The sequence below is a fragment of the Rattus norvegicus genome, chromosome 1 (genome assembly GCF_036323735.1).
Source record: "Rattus norvegicus strain BN/NHsdMcwi chromosome 1, GRCr8, whole genome shotgun sequence".
Classification (NCBI taxonomy): Eukaryota; Metazoa; Chordata; class Mammalia; order Rodentia; family Muridae; genus Rattus; species Rattus norvegicus.
The window spans coordinates 107,660,746-107,683,258 of NC_086019.1; the positions used below are offsets into that span (position 1 = coordinate 107,660,746).

Genomic DNA, 22,513 nt, shown 5'->3' on the forward strand with positions numbered 1-22,513 from the left:
GTCCAAGGGCGCATACACAGTTAGTGTATATAGGTTGGCTTTAGCATAAAAGATAGGGCATAGATGTGTGCATTAAGGTTAAGTATTTCCTGTGCTGGAATAAGATAGAACTGTTTCAGGAATTCGATGGAGAAAAAGTGATGCCAAAGATCATTGCAGTCATGCAGGCTCTAAAAGATTGTTACTGTCAGTTAGATCTTGAGAGTCAGCCAGCGATAACAGTGAGTGTTACAGGCTCACAGTTCACCATCATGGAAGAGCAGCTGACATAGGAGTAGAAGGTTTACAGAGCTGGGTTTGGGGAAGTAAATCTTAAAAGTGTCATTGAGTATTGTCTTGAATACAAAAATAAAGCGGTTGGATTGGACCCTCTGGACAGAGAGGTATCTTGAAAGGGAAGTAAGAGGTTGTAGATGTATTAAGAGTTCTATGGGACAAGATAGTCTCCAATGTGTCAGGTAAACTGAAGGAACTGGGACAGGGACGTCATTCAGAAGCTTAGGAAAAGGCCACCTTCCGGTTACAAATCTGGCCTATGTGACCTTTCCGATAAAGTCCAGAGAGAATAGAAGGAATAAACTTAGTAATGGTGACTAAGTTTAATTAGTGACTGGTCGTGAAGAGAAGTGATGAAGAAATGTTATTGGAGTTGTTGACCTGCTGTCGGGGGGCCTCACAATAGCTATTTAGGTCCACAGATGGAGCTAGGTTTCAGCTTTAAGGTTCTGGACCACCTCTTACCTTTCCAAGGTCCTCTGAGAGTGGTTTTACAGATGTTCAGTGAATGCTTATGGTTTGGGTGAACACTTGTCAAGAACTGCACAAGAGATGCTGAGCTATTCTGTCTTCTCTTCTTTTTTCTATAGCCTCGGATTCATGCAGAACCTGGCAGATTTCTTTCAGTGTGGCTGCTTTGGCTTAGTGAAGCCCTGCATCATAGATTGGACATCCCAGTACACCATGGTTTTCCACCCAGCCAAAGAGAAAGTCCTTCGCTCCGTATGAAGAAAAGCCCCTCAAAATGCACTCGGACTTGTTTTTGTTTATGCTGGTGCTCTGAGATCTGAAAGTGAAGTGAGATATTCAGCTCCCCACAGTCAAAGTCTCTGGGAATGAAGTCCTCAGCAAGAGTGTACCTTCTGTCAAACCTGGAAAGACAGCCTGTTACTGAGCAATCTGGCAACATCTTTTAAAAAAATATGAAAATATTTTCCCCAAGAACATGAGTTACTTTTTTAAAAAATCATAATAGTCACTGATTATGGATAAAAGTATTTTCAAATACTATATTGGCTTTTTAAAAATAGTACTCTTTAAACTTGTAATTTTTGATAAGTTATTTGTCTTTGTTGTGTCTATAAATATGTAAAGAATATTTAAATAGATGTATCTGTTTTGCTTTCACACTTAATAAAAACATTTTTTATACTTGAGACTTAGTTTCTAATGCTTAACATCTTTAGAATCTTGAAAAGGTGGGTTGACAGACGTAGTGATTAGGAATGAGTTGAAATTACTGTTGATGCCAGTAAGCGGTATTTCACCTAATTTCCCTCTTAGACTTTGAATACATGAAGTCTTAAATATTTGTCTAGATTTTCACCCAGTGCCATTAAAATATCAGTCGGTTAGTGATTGTAACTACTGATTTCCTGTTCTAGAGGGAATGCTGAGTCTGCCTAACTCTTGGTGTAGTTTACACAACTCTCCCAGTTACCTTTCTCACTGAATCCTTCCTTGGGTCCTTGTCATGGGGGGAAGGTAAGTTTCTCCTCATGGCCTGTACACCCCTGAGCAATGCTGTTCTGTTGAACCAGTGTCACTCTGGGCCACTGCTCAGTTCATCAAGGATCCTCACTCCTTCCTCCTTATTCCAGATCCTCACCGATGGAAAGTACATTTCATGTCTCTGTAAGTTATTCCACAGTGAATGTCGAGCTGTTGTAATCATGGAGCTTTGTAGAAGACGGAGGGAATGCTGACATACACGAAACTATACTAGGTAGCAAACATTAAAAGCTGTTCAGATGAGTGCAATAGGACATCAGAATTTAGAGTCCAAGGAGAGGCTCAGTGGATGCTATCAAGAGATTGTGAATGGTGCCATTTACAAAGGACAGGGCACCAAAGCAACAGGAGATAGGATAATCTAGTTGTACTGAATTTGGTGCTTCAAAGTGTGCATTTGTCCAGGGAATAATGTGATAACTTTCTCTTCAGTGGCTTTAAATATTCTCAGTACTGGTGTCTAAATGCAACATAAGGCTCATTTCTTGCATTCTGTCTAGCTCTCAGCAAGTGTCCTTCCATTCTGGACCCACCATTACTGAATGTTTCCATATCTAAAGGACCTTCTGTGTCTAAAGGTGTGGAGAGCATGGAGACTCTTCCAAGAAACTTTGGCAGATGGGACACCCTTATCTGAACCCCATCATCTGTCCCAGACAGTAACAAAAGAATCTGGGAAATGTAGTGGAATCAAACAACCCCAGAGTCCATGAGAATCGTTTACTTCTTTCTAAGCTTCTTCACTGCATATCTTTTCAGTTCTAGCACGTCCTGTTTTGTCTGGCTTCTGTTCTCTTGTACCACATTCAACAAATGTTTGGGGAGTGCCCTTGACTTGTTGTTGTTGGGGTTGGGGCAGGGTCATTGTTTTGTTTTGATTTTTTAAGACAGGTTTTTTCCTTGTAGCTCTGGCTATCCAGGAACTCATTCTGTAGACCAGACTCAAGAGATTTGTCTGCCTTTACTTCCCAAGTGCTGTGATTAAAGTCATGCGCCACCACCCTAACATGGCTGTTTTGAAGACAGCCTTCCATGGAAGTTGGAGCATGGAGGAACTGATGGGTTTGCCTAGTGTTCATAGCTTTTTAATCAAGAGATTTATGCTTTTTATTTGCTTTCCAGGTAATTAAGGAATTGCAGAGAGGTAGGGAAAATGCTGTGGTTGCTTAAAGATTCAAGCCACCAAAGAAGCAGAGAAAGACGTGTCTAATTGGCTGTGTTTCATTAGTGAGGCTAGCAATTTGATGTAAGAGAAGTTTAAGAAACTTGCTAAACCCCAAAGAATAAGAGAAGACCATCCTCCTGTCATTTGTAGCAGGACCATAGGCCAAGTCTTGCTCTTATTTCCCAATTTCCACAAGTTTGGAAAGCCCAAGATAGGACTAAAGGATCAACCTTTCAGTCCTTCTATTAGCTTTGCTTTTCCTCTGAGAATTGGCTTTCATATTCTCTATTTCCTGAGACCTCCTATTTCTTCCCTCAGGTATGAGGAAGAGAAGATGCTTCCGTACTAAACACTGGGACACCATCTTCCTTTGCCTCTTTTTCCCATCTCTTCTCATATCTAACACTGAAATTCATCCTTTGCGGCTGGTTTTTAAAAACTAGTCTGTATGTCTGTATGTCTGTATGTATGTATGTATGTATGTATGTATGTATGTATGTATGTATGTATGTCTCTCCCTCCCCCCCCTCTCTCTCTCTCCCCTCTCCTCTTTCTCCCTACCTCCCTCTCTCCCTCCCTCTTTCTCCCCCTCCCTGCCCCAAGCCTTCCCCTCTCTTTAAAGGAGACAGAGAGAGATGGTACCATTAAAACGTTTATTGTCTCTCCCACCCCAAAAATAGTAAATAATGAAGCATCTTTTGCAGATTCCATTTCCGGTGGTCTCTTGTTACGTCAGTGCAGCCTATGACTGCTTCTGAAGAGAAATGCTGTCCAGCTACAAAGGAGGCTGCGGGGCCAAGTTACATCTATGGGGTCACTCAGCCCTGCTGTTGACTAGCAGGGCTGTGAGAAAGCACGCCGTTTCACTCCTTCTTTTCCACTTGGTGTGTAAGCCCTCCAAACCCAATGCCTGTGGGGCCAAAATTTTTGGCATAGCAAACTGCGAACCAGAAAATAAGAGAGAATATATTGATTAGCATTGCTATTTTAGGTCACTCCTGAACATCATTCTTTTTACTTGCCAGTGGTAACCATTGGGTAAATTTGGTTTTTAAAAAAACAAAGCTGTATTTAGATTTGCTAATAGTCTTTGCTTACGTCTTTGCGCTTCACGGTGTTACTGACACTTTCTGGTACAATAGTCCACAAGAACCAGCTAGAATTGCCTGCCCAGCCTTCTACCCTGCCATGCCCTCCAGGCAGTCAGAAATGCTTACAGATCCTGTAATGTACTATAATGTCCTTCCGAAGAGGTTGCTGTTTCTCTTCCTGGGAGACCCCTTCCCACAACCAGATTCCCCTTCAAGCACAAATATATCTATATCTATGTCCATAGATAGATGGATAGATAGATAGGATGGATGGATGGATGGATGGATGGATGGATGGATGGATGGATGGATGGATGACAGATAGATAGATAGATAGATAGATAGATAGATAGATAGATAGATATTGGAAATGGACGTAGAGAACCACAACCAAATATTAGAGCTCTGGGAGTCTTGTGGAAGTTGATCAATGGCCCTGAAGGGGATAGGACCTCCACAAAAAGACCAACAAAGTCAATTAACCTAGGCCCCACACACCCATAGCAGATGTGCAGCTTGGTCTTCAGGACCCCAACAACTACAGGAGGGGCTATCTGTGACTCTGTTACCTACCTTCAATCATATCCCCCAAACTAAGCTGCCTCTCTAGCCTCAATGGGAGAGAATGTTCCTAATCCTGCTGTGACTTGATGTGCCAAGGTGGAGTGATACCCATAGTGGGGCCTCTCCCTTCTCAGAGAAGGGAAGGGGAGGTGGGGGAGGGGCTATGTGATGAGGGGATCATGAGAAAAAGAGGGGCTGCTGTGATAGGAATGTAAAGTTAGTGTGTGTGTGTGGGGGGGGGGCGTATGGGTGTGTTTGTGTGTGTTATAGCTGTTAGACAGCATGCGGATTCCTGCCCTGTGTCATCATGGACAAAGTTTTGGCAATCTATGGTTTTGAGGTCTGTTTGAGACAGTTGTGTAAGCCATCCTAGCCTTTAACTTACTATCTATTTGCTTCTGCCATCCATCCCAGTGTGGGGATTATAGGTATATGCTGCTATTCCTGGTACTTTGCCTCAATTAGCAATCCCTCTTTACCCCTCAACACACACCCAACCCACATACTCTCTCCTGTCTGCCCACCACAAGCCTTTGAACATTGTCATTAGGTGATGATGTTTCTCTGAACTGCAAAATAGAGATCCTGCAGGGTTGAGGACAAATTAACTTTGCCCCCTAGTATGTTCTTGCTTTACTAGGTGTCAGGAGGGAGCTAGGCCTTGTCATCTCTGACAGGATCAAGGGATTGTGGCAGAGATTGAGGGGCAGGGCTACAAGAATCAGGACAAAAGATAGTTTGGTCCCTGTGTTTGCTAAGTGACTTGCAACATCAGAAACAGATGTCAGAAGGGGAGAGAGGTATACAGATGAGACAGGGTGACCTTCCCCTCAGTCAGGCGCCCCATCTGTCTCCCACAAAAAGAGAGATGCTTGGGTTTTCTAAAGGATTACCATGCTGTTTGTCTAGGCCTAAGGCAGGACACCATTTTTCCTCATCTCCCTTCCAGGTACCTGTGGTCCTAAACCCCAGAACGTCTGCAGACTTCCAGTAGGGAAGCCCAGAGCTGGGAGCAGTGGCTATAACCATTTTCCTTTGGTGGTATTGCTTCCTTCCAAGAGCCCAAACTGCCAAGCTGAGCATCCTGATTCCTGGAAGACCTAGGCAGGCCTCTAAGCACCTTCCCCTCTCCTCAGACCTTTAGGAAAAACCACTTACCTTTGCAATAAAGCTCCCCATCCTTGTCAGTGACATTTGTGGACTCCAGGCTCTTCCCACAGATGGCGCAGCGAAAGCAGGTCTTATGCCAGGGCTGGGGGTCACAAGAGGGTTATTTATCAGGGAGGCAAGCATCACACTGTGGTTCCGTTTCAAGTCCACTGGCCAGCAGCACACAAAGCAGCGCCACTGCCCTGGCCTTTCTCTTATGTAAGAGGACCCTCAACTAATAATCCCAGGAGTTTCAAGAAAATAAGATGTGATGGCTTTATCCAGCAATTCTTAGAACCCTGCCAGTGGATTTATAATGACGATTTGAATGTGTGATTCTTCAAAATAAACTCAATAGAAAAGGGTTTCCCCAGAGTGACTGAGGTCCAGGGGACAAACTAGTTAAGAAAGACTTGTCTGATAGGCAGTGGTGATGTTTATATTAAATATGAACTTCCAGAAAGTGAGAGGTGAGGAGCCAGGCAGTTACTCAGGCAAAGCCAATCTTGTTTTCACTGCCTGTAACTACGACAGCAGAGAGGTGCAAGGCTTAGCCTTCCTGCAAGCCACCTCTCTCTCTCTCTCTCTCTCTCTCTCTCTCTCTCTCTCTCTCTCTCTCTCTCACACACACACACACACACACACACACACACACACACACACACACATCATTGTCTGGTCAGGCATGGCCCATTGGTTCTTGTGTGTCTACAAATGGCTGGTCTTTGTGTGGGAACAGCCCTAAGCTTCAAGTTAGATTCCTTCAAGGCTCCCCTCTCCATATTTAGAATTAACACACCCTCTACCCAGGTCCAGTTTCTTTGGTGAACACCCTGACTTCAGGCTTTAAACAGAATCCTCAGGGCAGTCACATTTCTGTGTATGTTTGATGACTTTCCCACATGCCAGGACACCTACAAGTAAACTTGTGTAGTAGCAGAAATCAGCCTGAGATAGACAGCGCTGGTGGATTTCCAGACCAGACGCCTCCGGAGGGAGTGGGCACAGAATTATAGGGGGAGGAAGAAGGACATTTGCACCTTTGTGTCCATGAAGATAAGAGTATGCCTTCCCCACCCCCAGTACACTAATTCTTATGGTGACGAAGTATACTAGTTGTAGTTCTCAAAGAGCACTAGGTAACAATCACGAAACTAGGAAATGTGTGGTTTCTGAACAGGTTGTGGGAGCTAAGGAGGATGAAGGCTGTGGCCCCCACCCACAGTCCCCACTTTCAATTCTCCCACGAACCTAGTGGAGAATCTGAGATTTGGCTCAGCCAAACATCCTCACCTTGCCACCTCCCATGACCTTCTCAGCAGCATATACCGACTTTCCGCATCGTGGGCACTTCTCTGATTCTCCAAACTTCGCAGAGAACTTGGAAGGGTTGCTCGTGGTGGCTGCACGTGCTGGCTTTGGGGATCTGGAGGAAGCATAAATTAAATGAAGACCTTCCTCGGCACACACTATAAAAATTGTGTCTCGTGTGACATACCTCACTGTACTGTGCCTCTTTCTCTTCATCTGGAAAGTGGGGGTCATCATGGGACCTGTCCCAGTTGTTGGGCAGGTTAAGAATGATGACTGCGTTGCAGCACTGAACACAACCTCTGTCGGTGTGGGTGGGCCAATGTGGGTCAGTTTGAATGGTTTTACACCTTTGCTTTCACACGTTGGTGAGTGTTCGGTACACGTTCATGTGTTGCTATTGCTGTGCACTTGTTGGTTTGCTTTGTCCCTCAGATTTTTCTGTACGATCATGGAGCCAGCTGATTATCCGAGTGGTGAAATCTGTTACCTATAACTCCAATTGACCTCTTCTTATTCATCCCAAAGTCGCCGTCCCCTTCAGAGCATAGAGGAAAAGATGCCACGCCCTGCATATGTACTCTTTGATGTCCCCTTATACTTGGTGTCCCCTGAGCCTTACCGGTGTTGGATAATGGGAAGAGAGGGACCGACAGACAGGAAGAGTCAGCATCTCCTGCTGGTGGAGCTAGGAAGAAACCCTGGTCTCCTAAGACTTTTCACTGTTTTCCCGATGGCAGAAAATGGACTTTAAATGATGCGAAACAGAGAGTGCAGCTAGCATCACACCCTTGTCTTTAACGAAAGGTCTCCAGCTGGGACTGAGAGTAATGAGAAAAATAAAGGGGTGGGGAGATCCCTTTTAGCAGTGAGCACACATCCCAGGACTTTTCCAGGTTCTATAGTAGATGATTCTCTTCCTAAGGGACCAAATGACAAAGTGCTCTCTGAGGGGCTTGCACAGTTGAGCTAATCTTTCTGGCTAATCACCATAGGGGATCAGCCCCATCAGACTGTTTTCAGTTCTGGATGGTGGTCAGTGGTGATCAACAGTGAATTCGAGGATTGGGGATGGAGACTGAGCCGACAGTGGCCATTGTGATTTCCCACACCCTTCAGGTTGTGTTGGGGATGGGGAGCATCTGCACTATGTATGGGCTGCAGACAATCAAGGAGGCCCACAAAAGCATTAGAATTGATTCTTTCCTTCAGAGGCTCATCCCCAGACCTTGCATTGCAAACATTACTCATCTTACAGCCTAAGAAAGAAATCGTTCATAGCGAGCACACAGAGGACCATTGCTTTCCTGCTGCATTTATGTGATTTACACAGAAGCTCTCCGGGGTGAAGAAAAGAGACTCCATGCAGTTTACAAAGGCCAAATAATGAAACATCTGTACAGTCTTAGTTTTCTCTTGACATGCAAACCAAGAACCATCATGTAAAAGTAATTGCCCTTTAGAAAGACAGATAATTTAAAGAAAGTCTCCAGAGAGACAACACATTGTTAGGAGTTGGTCAGACCGAGCGTTCCTATTGTTGGCAAGTCAACAATAGAGTCCATTCTCCCACTTCTGGAAAATGTTGCTATGGAAACAGAATGAACCATCTTGATAATTGGAGAGTCACAGAGAACCAAGAAGCATGGCAGTAACTTACTGTTGGAACTGCAGGCCAAGGTGCTCGCCGGTGTCTGTGCTGAGGCAGCCAGCGCCTTGTCCAAACCCGATCCCCTTGGGGCCATACTTGCGCCCATAGCAGACCTTACAGTAGATCTCTGACTCATGAGCTGCCACTGTGGTGCTGTCCAGAGCCTTCCTGCAGGCCACTGCAGAGAAAAGGGAAAGTCAGAGAGTTAGAATTGAGCTCCCCATCCCTCTCTTCTGTACATGATGCTCAGTGTCCCAGAAATAGCCAGAGAATTTTCCTAGTCACTCTCAAGAGAGTCCTCGTTTTTGCAGATGAGGAAAGGGGTTTAGAGAAAAGGCAAGCTATGTTTGGCCTACCCAACTGGAAAAGGGGCAGAAAACACTGCCACCAAAGTATGTAGCCTTGGACCTTCTCACAACAGGGCTTCTGACCAACAAGTGAATCATGCTGAATGGTGTCAGGGAAGTTAGGGGGTAGGGACCAAAGTATCTATCTACCTGTCTATCTGTCTGTCTATCTACCTATCTATCTATCTATAGGGACCAAAGTATCTATCCATCTGTATATCTGTCTGTCTGTCTATCTATCTATAGGGACCAAAGTATCTATCCGTCTAGATAAATAGATAGATAGATAGATAGATAGATAGATAGATAGATAGATAGATAGATAGACAAACAGACAGATGGATAGATACTTTGGTCCCGATAGATAGATAGATAGATAGATAGATAGATAGATAGATAGATAGATAGATATTTGTTATTTTTTGAGACAGGATTTCTTTATGTAGCCTTAGTTGTCGTGGAGTTAGCTCTGTAGACCAGGCTAGCCTTGAACTCACAGAGATTGACCTGCCTCTGCCTTCTAAATGTTAGAATTAAAGGCATGCACCATCACTGTCCTTCATCAAAGTTTCTGAAGAACACTGTGGAATTAGGGGTGGGGAGGAAGGGACACAGGTGACTCACTGGTCCCCTCGGTCTCCCATTGGCTCAAGCTGCCTGGTCACTGTGTACTACTCACCTTGTGTCATTTGTCTCCAAATATAAGATAACTAATCCAAGATGAAGTTTACAAAAGATTTGTTTTTCAAACTTGAAAGGTCTTCGTGCATGATTGCGTGTGTGCACGTATGCGTATGGTGTGAGGAATTTAACTGAGGGCCTCAGGCATACTAGCCAAGCTGTCTACTGTTGAGTTATACAAGCAACCCTGAGGGTGGGACTTTTAGAGATGCAAATGAAAAAGTTAAATCATCTAATAATACTTAATAATACACATGAAGAGTAAACTGACTTGGAAACGCTGTTTGTCCCTTATCTCACACAAACTGGGGGATTCCATTGTTTCTTGGCATCCTCCTTTCAGCCCCTCATTTCTGAGACAGCTGATTGCACATCTCTGAACAGCTCATGTTCACTTAGCTCGATATCTGAGCCTTGACAGGCAGCCCTTCTTTGTCCCCTGACCAGGAGGCTACAGTATGCAAACAATCTCAACACGTACAGCCTCTTACCCGCCGTAACACATAGGCAGTGAAAAGTGTAAAGAATTTCTGCAACTCAGGCTGGAGGGATGGCTCAGCGGTTAAGAGCACTGACTGCTCTTCCAGAGGTCCTGAGTTCAATTCCCAGCAACCACATGGTGGCTCACAACCATCTGTAATGGGATCTGATGCCCCCTTCTGGTGTGTTTGAAGACAGCAGCACTGTACTCACATACATAAAATAAATAAAAATCTTTAAAAAAATGTTTCCACAACTCAATGAAATGCCATAGCGCTTTGCAATAGTGACCACTAAGTGCTTATAGCAATGGTCTTTAAGTGAGATCATAACCTGAGAAATAATAAGTCATGTGTATTCTTTCTAATCGTTTCTTTAAAACAACAATTTCTCCAAGTGGGCTTTGTAAGTAGTTTGGCCCAGGTGAGATTGTGGCAGGTTAATAATGTATTTCTGAAGTGATTGCTTTGTTGTTAAAAAAAAAATAGTGCAATTGAGACAGGAATGAAAGGAGGAGCTGAGATTGCCAATGAAGTAGAATGGTTCAGGGGCTAAAGGTTGTCGAGACTGGAAGATGGGAGTATGGGAGAGAATTTATTCAAGTACCTATTGGTTAAAAATCTTTGCAAAAAAAAATAATTAAGTCGTTGAGAGAGTGTCCAATAGCATGAGAGACTTTTAAATGCTTTGGATAAAGACAAGATTTTCTTTCTTTGAAGAGTAATTTAGGGGAAATGTCTTACACTGAGGCATAAAAGTCTGAGACCCTTGTCTGATCTTGCTGCCATCGGTTTCCACCCTCCACAGTTGCTAACATATTTGCTAGTGGTTTAGATGCTGAATTCCAGAAGATAGGGATTTTCTAACTTAACATGTCCAGACCGCAACAGAGGGCCCAGGTCTGCATGTCTGATGAGTGACTGATGGAGTAAATTTACTTGTCATTAGATATCAGTGACTTCCTCTGGTACACAGCATTGAATTTTAGAACTGGCGCTGACCTTACTTCCTGTGACTTACCTGGTTCTACCTCTCAGCTCTCCATGACAGCTTGTAAAGAGAACCTCACAGTTCCTGGCCAATTCTGGCTTCCAAAGAGCTTTTTAAAAGCATGTTATTATATTTTATTTAGTGTGTGTGTGTGTGTGTGTGTGTGTGTGTGTGTGTGTGTGTGTGTGTGTGTGTTAATCTGAAGGAATTGTTTCTTTCCTTCTGCCATATGGGTCCCAGGGATTGAACTTAGGTCATCATCAGTCTTGGCAACAAACACCCTTTACCCACTAAACCATCCTGCTGTCCCCTTCTGACCCCTGAAGAACTTTAGTACACAGCAGTAGAAAACTGTGCTGTCCAGTACCATGGCAACCAGCTATGTGTGATATATTATCATGCTCACAAAATCACACCCAACTTCAAACAGTGAGAACACTAAAAGAAAATAGCTCATGAGTAATGAGGCATATATTGGACAAATATCTCATATACATTGTGTTAAATGAGATATTTCAACATTGATTTTTACCTAGTCCCTTATCGGTATACTTATAAAATGATGACTAGTGTGGAATGTTACATATATGGTTACAGGGTGAGTACTATGGAATGTTTTATGGTTTACATGTAGCTCTTTTGGAGAGACTAAAGTAGAGGACTCAGTACTGGAGTCTATCTAGAAGAAAGAACAACACTGATAGGATAAGCTGACACTTGGCTGGAATCTAGTAAATCTCTTGGAAATTATATAGAAAAGTGTGCCTCTCCCCGGGGCCCTCTGCCACACAACTGAAGCTCCACCTATGGGCTGGGGGCAAATGGGACAGGCTATCAAGTGCTCAAAGCCTTCTGTGGCTCCATTGAGCATAGCCATCATCTGTCTTGGCAGAAGTCAAGACAATCCCCAGTGAGAAGCTTCCATCCACTCCACCTCCTATGCCAGCATCAACATTAATTAACAAAAGCAAGACAAAAGCTGGAAGGATGACTTTCCAGCTATAGGGCCCCAGTTTTCTCCTATAATAAACCATCGAAAAATCCATCTTCATCTTATAGATAGAGAAACTGAGGCCCACCATGGTAAAACAACTTCCCAAGTGACACAGTGAATGGAAAAGCCTAGACTCAAACCTTACCATTGGTTTAATTCCAGTGTTCTTACCAACTCTATTTACTTTAAAGAACACTAGCTGTTTTTAGAGAAATATCAAAAGGTTTGTGGAATGGAAAATAAGTTCTAGATAGTTGTAAACGAACCGTGGATATGAGGGACGTATAAGACTTAAAAGATAATTGCCCGTCATTAAAACCCAAAGTATCAGGAAGCTTGTCAACCTAGTCGCCAACCCTTCTTTTCCTCTATAAATATGTTTGCTAAGAAGGGGAGGACCACAGAACTGCAGCTGAGAACACAGCGTGTCAGTGTTTCTGGCAGATGCATTTGGAGTATATAGCTCTCAACCTCATACTTGGAACTTGGGCACTGAAGTTCTGTTTGCAACCACTAGGGTGGGACATAAGGGTTAGAGCTGATCCGGCTAATGGATCCTGCCAGATACTGAACAAAGCTAGCCTGGGAACTATCAAAAGCTTTAACCTAGAAGCAGAGACAGTAAGTGGCTATCTCAAAGCCATAGCCCATCTCTCCCAGAAAAGGACTAAGTACTATCCCTTAGTCCTCACTCTACTTGCCACCTGGGATTAGAGATGAGAAATGACCTGACCAAAGTCACATGACAGACCCTCGGGTAAAATCACAGTAGCTCAGAGCTCCCTCAGTTTGGGCATTTGTAAATCTGTCTGGCAGCTGTTGGTAAAGGGTTCCTTCAAGGAGTTCCTGTGCCTAAGCCCAACATTTACGCAAATGGAATCGCTGCCCACTGCCTGACCTAAGTCTTTTCTTGGGGAAGACCAACCACAGCTGCCTTTGCTGACAGCTGACCGGAGCCACGCAAAGGGTCAAATCTAATTTGGCTCCAGACAACTGTTAGTTTCCTTTCTCTGCTAAATCACACTTTGGAAAATGTCACAGAGAGCAGGGCCAGACCCACTTGTCCTGACTTTGAGCTTGGTGAGAGCGACACTGAACTGGTGCATGATTAGAGAAAGTGCTCGAGGGAGCACTATGCCTGATCCTCGTGGAGTCCACTGGTAGCATTTCTCACAGCTTCCTGGCCATGCTCCTACATGCTGCCCACAGCATGAGAGCCACTGACAGACAATAGTAGGACTAAATGAGAACTCTGAAGCCCCCTGTGGCACTCGTGCCCCAATCCCCATAGGGTCTGTCCAACTCACTGCAGTGGAAACAGGTCTTATGGAAGCTCCTCCCATTGCACTGGATTTCTTCTGCATGGTAAACCGTCTTGTCGCAGGCTCCACATTTTGCACCTCCACCCCAGTTCGGCATGGTGAAGACTCAGGGGCCAAAGTCAATCTAAGAGGACATAAAGCAAATACCCTAGGTTTAGATGACATCAAGGGGAAACTGACCTAGAAGTACAGTGTTCTGAGGACCAGGGGACAGCCTGGTTCATTCAGTCACTCTCTCATTCGCTCATTCAACAAATGGCCACCCTCAACAAATAGGTTCAGACCCTGAAGGCTTTGAGAAATCTATTTATCAAATCAGCTCAGCCCCCCCTTTGTTAAATGCCAGAGACATCTGTCCCTGTGTATCTCCCAGGGTTACTAGAAGGAATAGACCTCTAGTCTTATGCACATAAAATTGTATGCTAATACTACATTTCGTCATCTGAAGTTTGAAAGTTATCACATCGGAAGTGGGCTTAGCTTCTGAACATGACATGTTCTTGGCGGCTCAACTCTACCCTGACCACCTTAAATCTGTATAGATACAGTGAAGGTTCTGGTTTGGAATACCACAGAGCAGGCAGTGTGGATGCTGCATAGTGTCTTACAGTCTTAGCTCATCCAGTTGGCAAATACAAATGAGGTAAATAGCGACGTGTCTGTTGTCGAAGAAAACCATTTCCAGCCGTACAGTTCAGTGCTCTAGCAGCTCAGCAATCTGGCAAGAGAGACTCTGCTGTCTCTCAGCCACCCGCCCTCAGCATGCTATGTGCATCTAGAGGGGGAGCCGCGCTTTTTTGCTACTGATCCCAGACACTTCTCCTTGGGGTGTTGTTAGGGGACCAGGTGATTCAGTGTGTGGGAAGAGACTTCAGACCTCAGGAGACTCATGGCAGATGGTACTGACCTGTCCCCCTGCACCTTTGAGACACATTCTGCCTATAGCCACACCTCTCTTCACTCAGCTTTTCACTGGAGGAGGAAGTTTAAGAAATGCTGATAGGGGCTGGGGATTTAGCTCAGTGGTAGAGCGCTTACCTAGGAAGCGCAAGGCCCTGGGTTCGGTCCCCAGCTCCGAAAAAAAGAACCAAAAAAAAAAAAAAAAAGAAAAGAAAAAGAAATGCTGATAAAGAGTAAGCCACAATGTGCATGTGCGGGGCTGTAAGTGCGAACCCGAGTTTTTAGTCTCCTTAGAGCAAAGCTGAATTAAGCTGCTGATACTCAGTCCATGTATGAAGCCCTGTTGTCTGCCCAGGGACTGGACTTTCCCAGGATCCTTTGACTTTTTAGACACTGAGCACTATCATGCCACCATCTGAGGCTGCTCTGGCCTTCCCTTTCCCTTCTGGGAAGACAGTTGCCTTCCTTTAATAACTGTGATTAGCGCTAAGCCCTCTTGGGTCAGCTCTCTGGGTTGTGTCTCATAACAATGACAGCTTTTGCTAAGAAACAGAAAGTAAACAGAAAACAGACCACTGAACCTGACCCTGAGCTGAGGAGACAGTCCCTATCTGAGCACCCCCTGAAATGCCTTTCCTGTCAGAGGTCAGAGAACAGCCCAAGTCTCCTCTCTGTCTTCTCTTGTTTCTTTAGAAAAAATTTTAGGAAACAACTTCAAAGGAAAAGGAAACATTTCATAGGAGTTTCTGTTCTGCCATTGATTTGACTCAGAGGAACAGAAAGAGTGAGATGAAAGGCTGGAATCAAGTCTGCATCCATTCATCTGTTCATTCACTCACTGCGAGCTTACTACCTGCCTCTGTGGTACACTGTACTGGGTACTGAGTGATGAATCTAGGTGAGAACATAGAAAAATGGCGAGTTGTGTCCCCTGGCGTTGAGAAGCCCATGTTCTAGTGAAGAAAGAAGACAGGAGTCAGAACACCTTGGACTAGACTGTTACGGTAACTCAGATGACAGAGAGCTGTGAGTCACACAGACACAGAAGGGGCCACATTCAGATAGTTTTAAGGGTGAACAAGAGTCCAGCAGATAGAAAACAAAAAGGGGGGAGAGCGTTTCAAGAAGATTTAAGAATTAAACAAAAAGGCATAATAACTTCACATCTCCAAAAAGAGCCTACGTATTTCTATTGGACTCCGTTCAAACTATAGACGCTTGGGTTGGAACGAATTTTGAAAATTGTCCAGCATACTCATTTTCAGCCAAGATGGCTACGTAAAACGCAAACACTTAGGGCTAATGCTCAGCCAATTTCTTTTTCCCGGATCCACCCTTCACTTCTAAAAGATAATACATTTTCTAGAAAAGAGCAGAATTGTGGGATTGCGATCATGTTTATTTTGATCGCGAGTTTCAACGTAATGCAAACAGAAGAGATGTACGAGAACATGACAGTGACCCTGTGGAATGAATGATGTGGAAATTGTCTGTGAAAACAACCCCGGGTCACATTTCTCATTTCATATTACCAGTGACTCCATCGGCATGCCCAGCAAGTTTAATGGGAGACTGATGTGCCTCTTGGGAGTGTGTGTGTGTGTGTGTGTGTGTGTGTGTGTGTGTGTACACATGCATTCATGCATTTGCCTGAGCATACTTTATAAAACAAGGGTAAGATTACATATAATACCTCCTCACCAGCTAATGCACCAACAACATTGTTTGTAAGTGATCACAACTCTACATCTTACATCCATCAGGACACAAAACCCAACATAGAAACACAGAAAGGGTCACTTAAGAGATGCACACCCCTTCCTGAAGAAGGGGACAAACATGCAATGGAAGCTACTCAAGGACAATGTATTCGAGTTCTTCTTCCACCACTCATGACCCAAAAGGTAGAGGTATTATTTGTGTCCTGAATCAGAAAACATGGGTTCTGATTGTCATTTATCCCTTGAACTTGAAGAAAATAAATGTTAATATCTTCTTGTGCACAGGACCTTTGTGAAGGCTGTGGAAATATGGTGGGAACTGAAAGCAGTGTTGAGCTGTGACTGTTTTCTCTATTGCAGGTTCCTCAGACACTACACCTGGGCTAATTAAGTCACTGAGATTTGAAAACACACTTAGGTCCTGGCTTACAAATGACCTTTTTGGCTTCTGCATTGCTTCGGAATAGCTGTGTTTCAACACCCAGAACTGGGCTCAGGAAGAGTATTTACCTTGGCACAGTATCAAGAGATGGGCCATTTGTTTATCAGTGTTACTTGGAACTGGCAAGGGTCATTGAAGGTGGGACACCAAAATAGGCCTGATTGTCACTCAGCACTGTTTATCACCAGGGTCACCATCACACCGCCTGGCACTGCTTTCTGGGACTATTCCTGAGGTTGCTGTTGCCATAGGCAAGTCATGGGTCAGAGTTGAAAAGGGAGACAAGAATTAATAAGGATGAGGTGGAAGGCGAGGGCTGCCATACTAGCTGGGGACAGGTTGGATAGTCTTGGCTACTCTAATCCCACTGAGAGCTGGTCTTGAATGGGCTTCTTAAATAATAGTTCTGTGAAAAGGAATTATCACTAAATGGGAATTCTCTATAGTGAGTCAGTGGGATCAGATCTGGATCTACTCTCTAGCTCCCTTAAAGCTTTGTGGTCCAGGAAAGCCATTAGCTTCTTTGATCTTTAGTATCCTTTCCAAAATGAGAGCTCTTTGGGAAGTACTCAGAGAATTGCTTCAGTCCCCAGTGCTGCCACACTGTTAACTGTATGATACTCAGTAACAGAATGTAAGTTCTAACTGGTTCTGCTTCTGCTCTAAACTGTCACACGCCATCTGATTTTGCTAAAATAAATCCAAACTGTTCACTGGCCAGTATTCTGGATTCCCTTCCTTTCTTCTTCCCTCCATTCTTTTCCTCTTCTTCCTCCTACTTTCTCTTTCTCTTCCTACCTACCCCCTGCAACTATAAAACTGAAAGATAGTACTCTAGGACAAAGTGGGGTAGACACAAATAGCATTTCGTGGTTGTGTTACTTCTTAGAGTCCATTTAAAAATCTGGAAGACAGCTAGGTGATGGTGGTACACACAGTTAATCTCAGCACTAGGGAGGTAGAAGCAATCTCTGTTAGAGGACAGTCTGGTCTACAGAGTGAATTCTAGGACAGCTTGCCTGGACACAGAAAAACTCTGTCCTGAAAAACCAAAAGTAGATGACAGACAGACAGACAGGCAGGCAGGTAGGCAGGGTGGGTGGAAGGATGGATGGATAGATGGATGGACGGACAGACGGACGGACAGACGGGCAGACGGGTGGATGGGTGGATGGCTAAAAATCTGGGAGCCGTGCTTAAGCCAAGAGTTGGAGCAGAGACCTCCAGCAGCTCAGTAACTTGTTCAGCTCACTGCCGGCTCACCAGCTAATTCTAACACAAGTCTCCACACGGTGAGTTGAACTGACTGAGACAAAGTCCTCATAGGAGCCCTGCCTGGACTCTGTGACAGAGTTAGTACTATCTCGGAAATCGCCACTCACGTGAAAGGTTCTAGAGCACAGCTCTTGGAGCAGGCATTGTCGTAACTCACAACCAGGAACTCTTCCAGGCAGATGCTGTTGAAATCAACTTTTCAGGTAGGGAAATGCATACTTGGGGAATTTACATCCCTGTCCTAACTCCCCTGGCTAGGCTGGAGCTCCACTCTCTGACTCCAGAGCTGTGCTCCCATACGGATGCCAACCACTGTTCATGTTTGCATCAATACATCTCACATATTACAGCAGCCCAACACCGCAAATTGTGTCATTCCTAAATTGGAGATGAGAAAATTATACAGAAAGCTAGACAGAGTTCGACCACGATCACACAGCCAATAAATGGGAGAGCTGCATTTAAAAGGCTAATTAACTTGACCCTTATGCAAACTTCTGCTGCAACATGTCTTCCAGGAGGCAGACGTGATTGAGCACTTCCAGTGACCAAGTGTCTCATCTGGTGGGAATCTTACAGATCCATTGTCTCTTTATGGGACATTGATGAGAGGAGTCCTGGGGACTTCAACCTGGTAACGTAAGGGGCATCCCAGGAATACAGTGGTGTTCAAACATGGAAAATTCTCTTCCAGAGCTGGAAGTCTCTTTTATTGTTGATTCTCATCTCCTTTGGGGATGGACATCTATGTGACTAGAATGCAGCGAAGCATCTTCCAGAGCCCTTCAAGCCCTGAAACTGAACTGTGAACTGTGAACTGTGAACTGTGAACTCTAGAAGCCTCTCTTTGCAGAAATGCTGCTTGGCAGCGTCCCCTCTTGAGTGCCATCTCTTCTCTTTATTCAGCAAGACAGACAGCAGAGTGTGAAAAGGCACAGGCTTTCGAAAGAACTAAAGCCACATTCAGAACACTAGCAATCTGATCTGGGGCACACAGCTCAGACTCCTGAGCACAGCCCCCACGGATGTCAAAATGAGCAGGTTTGTCCCAGAAGGCTGAAGGTAATAATGGTGTACTGCATACACATTCTTGGCGCACACAAGGATCCAGTGATTTTTGTTGCCTTTAGAGTAGCATGATGGTTGATTGGTGTGATTTGCTGTACAGTGTTTGAATCTATTTTTGCAAAACAAGCAAAGCTCTCTCTTTTTTTTCCTCCTCCATGAATATTCATTTCAGACCACAAATCAACTGTTTCTCCAGCATTTAGAATCTCAGCCACCCATGTGTGGCTAGCACAGGGGAGTGTCTGCTTGCATCCCGGGCTGTTTGTATCATTGACTGAGTTGGCCCACAGCCCACTCTACCTCTCTGATGCTCTCGCTGAGCTTGACTTGCCAATCACCAGGGCTTTGAAGGAAAGCAGACCCATACAGAGTCCCATACTGTGGCTGAGGAGAAGCTTGCCGTTTTTGCTCCTACAGTAGGAGTCAAGGGCAGTGGGTGGCTTCCTCCTGATCTTATAAACCAGGTGTATGTGTGAAGTCTCTCCACCACCACCTTTTATAAAACCTTGGAAGCCCTCGGTGCTTAGAAATAATCATGAATGTTGGCTCTCAGACATGGTGGACATGTGATTTGAGAGACCATAATGCGCAATTGTAGTACCCTACTCTGAAATTATCTCTTATTTCTGTTCTCAGTTCTGCATTGACCTTTGTGCTTTAAAGACCACACTGTACCCTTATCACATCGTGGTTCTGCTGCTTTCGGCTATGTGACCCCGTGTGAGGGCTGCAGTTCCTTGAACTTTAGTTTCTTCCCCTACAGAATGACTCTTCCAGGACTGTCTGAGACTCTAAAGAAGCCCTTACATGTTCTGCGATTTCATGAGAGCAGGTAGGCAGCAGTAGATGCTGGTCACTGTTGATCCAACAATTACCTTAGTGAAGCTCTGCATAGGCCCTGGGCTTCAGGGCTCCAACACATTCCCTGCTTCTCTTGCTGCTTCCTTCCCTGGGAGAGACATTCAGTTTCCACCTAGGCAGGAATCATATTTCTCTTTGGACCTGCCTCCCAGCCCTCTATACAGTGAGTACTCCCAGACATCTGGGCAGCATGCTCGTGCTTGGAAGGCTGCCTGCCTGGAGTTATATTTCCTGTGTGCGACACGCCTAGGCCTGTATCTGTCCTCTTAACAAACACATTCATCGCCTTTCACCACTGACCAGCTTGTTAGCCACTCTGACTGCCAGCCTTTGTCATCGTCTCCTACCTCACAGAGAAGAGAAGGCTCAGCACCCTTTCTGAAAGGCTTCATTGATGCATGCAGCTACATTAAATTCGTAAAGTACTTCTCCGAATCTTATTTAGCCCACACAAATCCCCTGGAGGTGGTCATCCTTGCATTTTACTGTCCTGAAAGTGAAAATTGGGTGCCTAAGAGATATTCAGAGTTGTGATGTGAACCTTTGCCTCTGTTTACTTTGCTTTTCTTCCTATGGTTCCCAAGAGTTAAGAGTTTGCATCCATCATGGCTCTGTCTCCATTTTCTGGGTGAGGCCCTTCTGGTTCACCTGTTGTGTGCTGCCACTTGTTCCTCTCACCCTGCCCCCAAGGCTGCCTCTTACCCCATCCAGTCTCTGCTCCCATCTAGCCTTTCATCCCATTCAGCCTCTGCCTCCATCCAGCCTCTCACCCTCTCCCTTGTGCTCTCTTGCCTCTGACAGGTATTTTTTATGGCAGACACTATGCCCTGGCTCAGCTATACCTCCTCCTCCTAACCACGAGGGTTACTAACACTGAGCACCGATGAGAGAGTTACGCAGAAATAAACCAAAGCCAAGTCAGGAAAATCTCCACATTTTCTGGGACATAAAGCAGTTTTACACACATTGTAATGAACTGGTTGAATGGTGGTGCATTTTGTAATTGAGAGGGCTGTGGTAATTTCATGCAGATGGCCATAGCCTGGCTTCATATGATATACCCCTGGTCTTTGTTTTGTAAAAAACAGCCTAGCGTGTTCAGCTTACCTTGTTTCCCTTAACACTCAGTCCCCAAAATAAACTGAGGACGTAGAGTACCCATATACCCCTAGTAGGCTTCCTGGCTTATGCCTCCATCCACCCTAGCCCTGAGATAGGAGGCAGTCCATACTGTTTATTAACTGGCATCCTACCACACTACAATTAGGTGAGCTCCTCCAATGGTTACTTTGCTCTTCCGTGGAGGGCTCACCACCCTGACTAAGGGCCAGAACAGATATCAGAGGTGGTGGCTTTGGTCTGCACAGCATTTCAGCCATTGCTTAAAATCATGGCTTCTCATTGAGTGGCTATTGAAAAGAAAACCTTGAGTAAGACCTGGGGAAAATACTGGGAATCACCACAGGCAAGGCATTCATTTTCCCATTAAATAAGAGGGTTTAATGAATTTTCAGCATCACGATGTCTTCTTTAGGACCAGTTTTGATGAATTTTAAATGGCTAAAAGCATGCCTGAGGCCAAACATCATTGGTGCGTATCTATTTTAAAAAAACGAATCTGGGATCCCGTTCATTCACCCATACCTTGAGTGGAAACGTTTTATGAATTGAGGTGGGAAAGGTTCTCTTCTGTGCTGTCAGATCTCTGACACTTGCCTTGTAACCATATAGTACTGTGGAGTTTAAGAAATGTCACTACGTTCATATCACACCCTTGAAGGAAAAGTGGCCAAGACCCCTCCTTAGAGCCACTCATTGCCTTCTTGTGTCGCTGACCTGCGACTGCAGTGTACGTTTGTTGAGCTCTATTTCCCTCTGCTTTCCTCTCATCTGACTCAGAAGATGGGACCACACCACTATGACAGTGACTTTAGACCCAGATTAACCCCCATGCCCATTGCTCCCAACTTTACATTTAGCTTTGTTTTATGCGTGCTAGGAAATCAAACACAGACCTTTACACATGCCCCCCAAGTCCAGCCACCCAATATCAATCATGCTCTTAGGAAGTTCAAAACAACTGCTAAGTCCACCTATGGATCAAGTATAGAACTTGATCCTCCTCCTATGTTGCCAGAGTGGGTGCTGGGACTTGGTTATAAAATATACCTCCACTCTATAGGACTCTATAGGCACTCTATAGAACTCCATATAATCCCATCCAGTCACCCAGTCAGTCAGCCATCCCAACCCAAATGCCTGTTTTGATCCACTTACCTGCCTGTGTGGTCTCTGTCAGCTCAACTGAGTAAGGGGACTCTTATCCTCTTTAAATATATAAAGGCTGTCACCAGCCTTGGCTCGGTGAGGGAAGGGCAGTGGGGAGGCTGAGGAGAGAGGGTGAATAAGACACGAGTAACACAATTGCCAAAAATAGCCCGTGACCAAAGCCCTTAGTTGTGTCCCCCGCCCCCCATGCCAGCCGGGAGCCTCCCGGAGAACAATATCAGTTGGGTTCTATTTTAATTGCCATTTGCCTGAGGCACCAAGAGATGCGTTTGTGAAGTGTACAGTTTCTGACTGAAGACTTAGACTTGTACAAAGGGTTTTATATTTAAAATCATTTCTACAACACTCCCCACTCCCCCCTGTGTCCTGCCTGTTCTGGAAATCAGCACAGGCTACCTGCAAATGAGTCATGAGCCATGCCTGG

At 44.8% G+C, this 22,513-nt stretch overlaps 2 protein-coding genes across 3 annotated transcripts in view; one reads left to right on the forward strand and one right to left on the reverse strand.

Annotated features, from left to right (window-relative positions):
* Zdhhc13 (zinc finger DHHC-type palmitoyltransferase 13) overlaps positions 1-1,433 on the forward strand; it is a 38,580-nt gene extending 37,147 nt beyond the window's left edge. For both annotated transcript variants that reach the window (NM_001395115.1, XM_039084990.2), the window contains exon 17: positions 867-1,433. In NM_001395115.1, the coding sequence (NP_001382044.1) occupies positions 867-1,005 (139 nt within the window). In that variant the 3' untranslated portion in view covers positions 1,006-1,433. The remainder of the gene's footprint in view (positions 1-866) is intronic.
* Positions 1,434-3,592: 2,159 nt separating this feature from the next.
* On the reverse strand, positions 3,593-22,171 carry Csrp3 (cysteine and glycine rich protein 3). The gene is made up of 6 exons (NM_057144.2): positions 22,078-22,171; positions 13,519-13,657; positions 8,729-8,897; positions 7,051-7,183; positions 5,767-5,860; positions 3,593-3,893 (listed from the first exon to the last, which is right to left on the reverse strand). The coding sequence occupies exons 2-6, from the start codon at positions 13,628-13,630 to the stop codon at positions 3,817-3,819; spliced, it is 585 nt and encodes a 194-aa protein (NP_476485.2). The 5' UTR covers positions 13,631-13,657; positions 22,078-22,171; the 3' UTR covers positions 3,593-3,816.
* Between the last annotated feature and the right edge of the window lie 342 nt (positions 22,172-22,513).

Coding starts and splice junctions, on each gene's coding strand:
- Csrp3 (NM_057144.2), bottom strand. CDS start 13,630: ATGCCGAACTGGGGTGGAGGTGCAAAATGTGGAGCCTGCGACAAGACG. Junction 7,184..8,728: donor CTTGGCCTGCAGTTCCAACA/GTAAGTTACTGC, acceptor TGCTTCCTCCAG/ATCCCCAAAGCCAGCACGTG. Junction 5,861..7,050: donor AGGTCATGGGAGGTGGCAAG/GTGAGGATGTTT, acceptor TGTGACCCCCAG/CCCTGGCATAAGACCTGCTT.